This window comes from Sinocyclocheilus anshuiensis, unplaced genomic scaffold (assembly GCF_001515605.1).
Source record: "Sinocyclocheilus anshuiensis isolate Anshui unplaced genomic scaffold, SAMN03320099.WGS_v1.1 scaffold1831, whole genome shotgun sequence".
Lineage (NCBI taxonomy): Eukaryota > Metazoa > Chordata > Actinopteri > Cypriniformes > Cyprinidae > Sinocyclocheilus > Sinocyclocheilus anshuiensis.
The window spans coordinates 216440-225452 of record NW_015551116.1 but is presented as its reverse complement, the minus strand read 5'-3'; the positions used below and the strand labels follow the sequence as shown (position 1 = coordinate 225452).

Below are 9013 nucleotides of genomic sequence, written 5' to 3'. Positions count from 1 at the left end.
GCACAATGTTTTGTTGTTATTGTGAGTGCACACAAATAAACATAGTCTTTACAGATTTGAAAGATGTATTACTCTTATCTGTAGGAGCACAAATGACAGAGTATTTTAAGAGCAAGTGACCTGCGCCTCCATCTGTCCTGCAGTGATCTACTGTTCAGCTTCCACACTCTGCACAGACTTCAATAGCACACATTTCTCTAGGTTAACATTAGATTGAGCGGCCATGTAAAGTTGCTAATACTTACATATTTCAGATGATAAGCCATATTTGAGGTCGATGAATGATATCTGTCCGTCACGAACTGTGTGACTTCGCCTGTGGAGTTTTATTTTTTTAAATTTTTTTTCTGCGACTAATGAAATTTTCGTCGACCAAGCCTCTTCTGGTTAACTAACGATTAGTCAACTATTAGGGGGCAGCCCTATTTATTTTATTTTATTTTATATCAAGGTGAATGCTGTGCCTCAAAGCTTTCTTATTCGTTTTGCTAATAAACGTTCTATGTTTCTTATTTATTTGGTTTCACAGTGTTTGCTGATTTTCAGTTTTGTATACCTTTGTGTAGCCTAAGTAATTTATTTTATACAGTATTAGGCATATAGCATGGTGTATTTTTATTTGTTTTGTTAATAAAAGTTCTATGAGTTTGACCTTGTATTTTGTTGTTACTTGAATTGAATCGACGCAGAATTGCCGCTAATTTGAAAGTGAAAGTAAAATGCACACAGCGCTTTTACAAGCTATTTTAAAGTGAAGCGAGGAAACGAGGGAAGACTCAAACGAACTAACACCCCCCCCCCAGTGGTGATACCGGTATTATTGGTGTTACATGTCGATTAACCAGTGGGAAAATTTCCTCACCGTTACAACCCTAGTGCCACTGCCATCAAATGTTAGTCTGGAGACCTGTATTACATGATATGTTAAAGTAATTAATCATTATTCATTATGTGATCCAGGGGCCCGGCCCCAGATTAAGAACCACTACCTTGCTTTTTTTCCAGTCCAGGAATCGTGTGGTATGGTAATCCAGACAAACGACTGTGTGAGTCAGTGCATGATAAACTGCTGCTATGCTGGTGTCACGACACACACATATCAGCAGTGCCGATTCTCTGCTCTTTCCCCTGCTTTGTTTTAGTGTTTTCCTCTCAGTAGGATCATAATTTTCTGGTTACAAACATTCAGGAAGACAGATATGGCAATCACACGCACATACAACAACAATCATCCTGCTGTTGACAGCGAACCGTTTCCGTCATGGGCAAACCTGGACAATATTGCGATTTGTTTATGACTGCTAATGCTGCAAGACTTCCAGTTGGTGCTTGTTAAAGTGAAAGTGTCTCAGTTTTGGCAGAATCTCAGTAGCAGTTTTTCTCATTGTGTCTTTGCTGCACAATAATAGCATCATTAGCATGTTTCAGTACACAGTCCTTCATAAAGGAAGGGAGTGATCGAGCATCTCACGCTGGAGTGTTTGGACAGCTTGATCCGTGACTCATCGGTCTGAATGTGTGAAGCTGCCTGTCCCACACCGAACAAACAGTCAGAAAACACACTTCAGCATCTGTGTCAAGGACACACTGTCAGACCTTACTCTTCTAGGAGAAACTGAACACGGCCGTTTGACACTTTACTTGAGGACCGCTGTGTCACCTGAACATTTCATGTGGGTGCTTGTGTTTTATCAGAGAGGAATTTGAAAGAACTGGGTTTGAGCCCCTGATAGTCTTGCATAATTAATTTGCAGTACAGACTGGCACAGTACATGAACCTGCTGTCATCTGAGGAGCAGTCTCTATTCAGACAGCTACTGTTCACTCATTACACACACACACACACACACACACACACACACGTCAGGTTTGCTATCCTGGTGGGGATTCTCCATAGGCGTAATGGTTTTTATACTGTACAGACCGTATATTCTATTGTCCTACACCAACCCCACACCTAAACCTACCCCTCACAGGAAACTTTGTGCGTTTTTAGATTTTCAAAAAAACACCATTTAGTATTTTGTTAAGCTTTTTGAATTACAGGGACACAGAAAGTGTCCTCATAAACCACCTTCATATTGTAATACCTATGTTATACCCATGTCATTATACAAATTTGTGTCCTCAAACCACACAAACTGGTGCATTTTTAGATTTTCAAAAAACTTCATTCTGTATGATTTATAAGCTTTTGTACCCGTGGGGACCTCAATTTAGGTCCCCACCGTGACACGAGTCTGTGTGTATTCAGGTTTAAGTCCCCACCAATATATATAAACCTGTACACACACACACACACACACACACACGCACAGAGTTTTGAAGAGAGGCTGAGCTTTCCATCTCACTGAGGGCATCACTGTCACTTCCCATGAGTCTCTGCTGCTCTCTGTCATCAGACTGACAGATCTGTAGCTCACTGTACGCTTCACTCTTGTGCCGTGCGCTAGGGTCAAGTGACATAACCGGTGTTGCGGCTTAACACCGGTATCACCGTCAGCACCGTCTATCGCGGCAAGCCTACCGTGCGCTCTGATCAGGAAGTGTTTGGGTTTATTTCTGGTGTTTTTGAGCTGTATGAGCCCTTTTCTGCACGTGTGATGAGGATGTGGTTCAACTGTAGTTTGTGTGCACTCCAGCAGATCAGAGGAAAAGACCAGCAGTGTTGCTTCTTTATTGAGGAGAACAGACTTAATAAGGCCAACAATAAGGCCCCTAATAGTGTGGCACTAACAACCTGTCCCTCAATGTGAGTAAGACAACCCACATGCAGCAGAATGACAATAAAGCTTAACTTGACTTGACTTGACTTGATGAGAGATATGATTGATTGGAGAGATTTAGATATTACTTTCACTCAGGAATATCTGAAAACTGAGCATGTCAGAACTAGTGCTGATGAGCAGCCAGTGCCATACATTTCAGAATATCAGATTGATCTGGCTGATCGTTGATCAGTCATTATAGTCACTAGTGTTGCTGAAAGTACCGGTGCTTTGGTATCAAGTTGATACTTAAATGTAAAAATGTAACAATGCCAGTAGTGATGAGTACCGGGTCGATCCAGAAGTCTGATGTCAGAATAGATCTGTGCGTTGCTGTACATCTGGCAGTGTGAGTGCAACAGACCTGCCACATAATGCGTTTCTCTGATTTTCATTTTATTAGTAATTTTTTTATGCAGTGTTTACTAAATTGAACAATGTTTGAAGGCTATATGCTAATGTTTTAATATATTATTTACTAACTATTAACAGCATTAATAAATAAATAATTTCATTTATTTAATATTTTGTTTTAAAAAATAATAAAAAGCTATGTTACCGTGGGATGTTACAGGTATCGTCCCTCTGCCGGACTAATGTGGACTGTGTGTGTGTTTCAGGAAAGCGCAGGAGCAGAATAAGAAGGTGGTTGTGGCGGGATGTGTGCCGCAGGCCCAGCCCAGGACAGACTACCTCAGAGAGCTGAGCATCATCGGGGTGAGCGTCCCACACACACCAGCGCTCACTTTCACTGATGCATTCAAACACTGCTGGTGCTCACTCTTTACTGTCCGTCTGTTCTGTGTGCTGAACTGAAAGAGCTGTTTTCAGCTCATATTTGCATTAGTTACAGCTGGAATCCGGCGACGAGTCGGAGTCACATGTGTGGGCGATGATTGTTTGGTCTTACCGTTGGAAAAATCACCTTATGCAAATGAGCAGGTGTTTTGCATACCGTGCTCAGGATGTGAGTGTGGAGACCTGATCAGTTCTGTGTTCTAGAGCAGTGTTTCCCAACCTTTTTTTTAGTCGCGGCACGCTTTGGAAATTTTAACAAACTTGTGGCACCCTACAAAATTCATTTTTGTCACAATATTTGAATTTCTAACTTCGATATGATAATTTGAAATGTATAGATATTCGGTACAACAGGGAAGAACTGCAGAATATAATGTCATACAGATATTTTTAATATTATTAAAAAAAATTGTCCATCAATGGTGGCAGTCAGTAGGCTAATTTCTAATGAAGAGACCAATTTATATGACAGATTTTAATGTAGGCTTTTATACATATGTAAACATTATTACCATTATGTAAGAAAGTTTAGTTCAGAAGTATCGAATCGGTATCGATATCGACGATACTGCCTTGAAAAATATCGGTATCGTATCGAAAACACAATAAGCGGTATCGCCCATCCCTAGTGGACTTCTGTTCCGATTCGCATGAACGGTATAAGAGTGGAGCGACTGAGAGGAGCGCACACATAGAGCGGATAATACGCAGAGCGTCACCACGTGAAAGTGAAACCTGAACGGTGAACTAATTTTCGGCAGCCGGAATTTCGGTGCATCTCTAATTATTGGAGACATCAGAAATGGATATTATATAATAGATGCTTTTTTGAACATTTTAGCAATTTAAAAATATTAAAAAATGATTTTTTTACACGGCACCCCTGCTCTCGACAGACGGCACCCCGGTTGGGAAACACTGATCTAGAGAATGGAGCTCTGCAGCGTTTGGCCGGTAATTCAGCAGCTGTTAGTGCTGAGCAGGAACAGACCTGTTTTTTGAATTTAATTACTTTATTTATGGTGTGCTGTTCGACATAACGTGTGGGATTACCAACACATTCATGTTTATGAAGGAGACGATTCAATAATGAATGGACTGAGCCTAACCGGTCCTGCTTTAATAAAACATGGCTGTGCAAATAAACAAACCTGGATTATTTATGGTTTAAAGAGAGTCGAGAAGCGTGTCAACTGCATTTGAGATGTGTGTGTGTGGAGAGGTGTACTGTTGATTCGCTCGCTCTGCTGTCTCTCAGTAATGCGTATGTCGCTGAGTTTAGCTCAGATCTCCGTCTCAGACAAACGCTCTAAACTCCATCCATCCGCCCGATGCTTCATATCTGTAGAGTATGCTGAACGGCTCCGGGGCTTCAGTCAACATTAACACAGGGAAAAACAGAGGAGACGACAAAACAACCAAGAGTTCAGTTTAACATTGAGCAACACTTCTACAGCATTTCTGAATCTATGCTAATGTTCATTTTCATTTGTGTAAATAAACATTAATGTTTTGTAATGTGTGTATATAACGTATGAATGAACATGAATTAAAAATGAACAATAGTATATTTGAGTATATTAACATTGACGACATTTACATGCGCACAAATAATGCGATTATTTCCAATAATCAGAGTAAGGTCTTAATCGCATTATGATGTTTACATGTCAAGAGCAAAGCTCTTCACTCCCGTTTACATGCAATTTGCATTATTTGTATTATTAGCTAAGAATTGTGGTTATTTTTTACCGCCATTATTCACATGCGCCACTGCTCAGCACAAATGATGGACTCAGAAAGAGTATATGTGTGATACATGGCCGCTGTTTTAATTGATTTACGTCGACAACTTGAACTCTGTTTCTTCGGTTCCCCAGAAATGCGATGTCTTCTTCCCCGACATCATTTCTAATCTGCGTATTAGTGATGTGTGGTTCACGAACGAATCGTTCTATTTAACCGGTTCTTCCCAGTGAACCGGTCGAACCAGTTCACCAAATCGGACTGAATCGTTTGAAACCGTTCGTGTCTACAGTAAGCACTAATACACAAATTTTCGTACCGAGTCATTCAGTTTCTCCAACAGTACACTGACTAAACTGCTGTGAGAAGAGAAGGTGCGGATCGAAGGTCCGGAGGGCTCGCAGTGTTTGGTGAAGCTGCCTCAGCACATCTTTGTTTTGTCTAGACAACAGACTTCCACGTCGAATGCGGCTCATCCCTCGTTGCTTTCAAGTAGTTTGCTTTAAAAACAATAGCTGTGGGGAATCACACATGGGATTTTGAAGTTCTTTGGTCCAGGGCTGGATTAAAAGCACGAAACTACAGCCAAAGGAAGGAACACGCCGGTAATGCTAAACAGACCGACCTCCTGCCGCTCCCGAAAATCTCTGCCAGCACATGAAAGAGTCCACTCAATAAAATTACCTTTCTTCTGGCTCTTTGACGTGCTTCTGGAGAGCTGCATTGAGAGCCGGTCCCGCTGCGGATTCTCGGGCCGAGATTGAGCTCCCATTAGAGCAGAATTGATTTCTGTTCCAGTGTTTTTCACTCATGTAACTGCAGCTGGTGGAGGCCCGGGTCTGCGCTCCGTCTCTCGGCCCACAGTACAGCTGAATTAATGGCCCCGGCGGCCTCGGGTCGGCCATTTAACCACAGGGTGCGCCACACAATGGACACGAATTCCCTTTAATACTGTAGATCTGCTCCTGCAATCTCACCGCCTCCATGCAGAAATGAGCTCAGCGGAGGAAAGATCTGCGCCTCCAGCCGACTCTCACCATTACAGGCCTCTTTATTCTCACTCCATTTGCCATTCTGTCTTTCTTTTTCTTGAGTGCCTCCTTTTTCTCTCTGCGATAGTTTAGACTGGAACAGTGAAGCAGTGCAGTGTTGACGGGTGTAAAACTGTGGAAATGTGCAAGAATAAGGTTCTGAGGAATCAGTTGACTCTGGATCTCGTCCTGTCTGTCTGTCTATTAACTACATACAACTTCTCTTTAGTCAAGTTAGCATATGGATGTCATGATATTCAGCTACAGAAAACGAGCATCTACACTACCAGAGAACATCATCACTGATTAGGGGATAAGTGCACCAGTTCCACCATGACTGGTCACAAGTCACTCTTACCTGTGTTGGCATAGTAATGCAACTAAGAGTAGAAAAAGTAGAGACAATCTGGCTTTAGCACACATAAATACATCTTTTTACAAACAAAGTTAATCCAGAACTAATATGCAATAAAGAAACTGGCATTCCTTTCACTCCAGCAAAAAATAATTTAAATAAAACAAAATCCAAAGCTGCTGTATCCACCTAAATGTGAGAGTATAAGGCTAGTTTTCTATATGTCCCATGCTTACAGTAGATCACACATGAGAGCTGCTCGTGCTATGCACTTTAAAAAACACTCCCGTTATAATCAATGAAGCTGTCTACACTGTATGATGAATGAATCTTTTGTTTACATCGCACATGCATCTCCCCTTTGTTGTTTATGATGAGAGAATCCGCGAGTGCACGCTCTGAACAACAAAACTCCTCTGTTTCAGCGATGACTCATCTGAACGCCTCTGATTGACCGCTGCATTCACCAACTCAAACGCCTAAAAATAAATATGATGGAACAAATGAGCCCTAATTTTAATTAGATAATAATACTAGCCTGATAATAGCAGTAGTAGTAATAATAATAATAATAATAATCGTCTTGATATCGTCAAAGGCATCAGCCACAGGCGATATCTCTGACTATTGTTGATACACGATAACCATCGTCTGTCGGCACAACCCTAGAACAACGTCAGTTTAGTTCAAGATTACAGGTGTTTTAACAGGTGTAGAGAATCACACGAACCATCAACAGCATCCATGAACCACAAACAAACACAACGCTGTCTTCATCTTCAGCACTGCATGTTGTTTTAGCATGTATGAAAAGTGTGTTTGTGCATTTTTTTGTACACATACATGGGACTTTGATATTTTGTGGTATTGCAATGATGCTTTACGTGAAATGATTCATGCAGTGGTGTGTTTATAGTGGTTGTAGGTTTCTCGGTCTGCTGTAGAGCATCACCGTCCTTCATCCTCATGTCAGTGGAACTGTCAGTCATCCGTCACATCTCCCAGTTTTATTTGCTGGAAAGAAATAGTTACACATCTATTGGTTCTCCCTTCATCAGACAGCTTCTTAATGAATATCGTCATCAGAAGCAGTGACCAATCTGCTGCCGTTTACTGATGTGACACTCTGACATCAGAGATGAGAGGAGATTGATCTGAATCATCTGTCGGTCTGAGTTATTCTGAGGATTGAAGACTGACAGCAGTGATGGTGATCTTCACATCAACACGCTCCTCAGACATTTGTGTGTGAGAACACATGCTTATACTATTGCTATTAAAAGCACAAATCACATTAAATTAATGTTAAAGGTGAAAGACATATGTGACCCTGGACCACAAAACCAGTCATAAGGGTCAATTTTTTGAAATTGAGATTTATACATCATCTGAAAGCTGAATAAATAATCTTTCCATTGATGTATGGTTTGTTAGGATAGCACAATATTTGGCTGAGATACAACTATTTGAAAATCTGGAATCTGAGGGTGCAAAAAAATCTAAATATTGAGAAAATCATCTTTAAAGTTGTTAAAATTAAGTTCTTAGCAATGCATATTACTAATCAAAAATTAAGTTTTGATATATTTACGGTAGGACATTTACAAAATATCTTCATGGAACATGATCTTTACTTAATATCCTAATGTTTTTGGCATAAAAGAAGAATGTATAATTTTGACCCATACAATGTATTGTTGGCTATTGCTACAAATATACCCCAGCGACTTAAGACTGCTTTTGTGCGGCAGGGTCACATATTTCCTAATGAGTTGTAGTGTGTTTTCCTCCTCCTCATATGGGTTCATCTGACCGCAGAAACACACGACTCCTGGAGTCTGAGGAGCAGATCTCACCGCTGTGTGTGGTTTGAGTCTCTGCACCATCATGACACCACAGTGTTCTCCTGCAGAGTCTGTGAGGAGCGGCTGAGTTAACATGAGTGACCTCTGAATGAAGTTCTCAGCGTCTCTCTGTGTCTCTGTAGGTCCAGCAGATCGATCGAGTGGTGGAGGTCGTGGACGAGGCTATCAAAGGTCAGACACACACACGCACACACACACACACACACACACACTCATATGCACACACCACACACACACACACACACACACACACACACACACACACTCACACACACACACACACACACTGACACTCTGACACACACACACAAACACTGACACTCTGACACACACTGACACTCTGACACACACACACACGCCCACACTCACACATGCCCACACACACACACTGACACACACACACACCCACACACACACACACACACACACACACACACACACACACACTCT

General features: G+C 41.4%; 1 protein-coding gene across 1 annotated transcript in view; it reads left to right on the top strand.

The window, feature by feature from the left end:
- LOC107663002 (threonylcarbamoyladenosine tRNA methylthiotransferase-like) overlaps positions 1-9013 on the top strand; it is a 240386-nt gene that overhangs the window by 64638 nt on the left and 166735 nt on the right. The window contains exons 5-6 of the mRNA XM_016453136.1: positions 3389-3485; positions 8686-8734. Of these exons, the coding sequence (XP_016308622.1) occupies positions 3389-3485; positions 8686-8734 (146 nt within the window). The remainder of the gene's footprint in view (positions 1-3388; positions 3486-8685; positions 8735-9013) is intronic.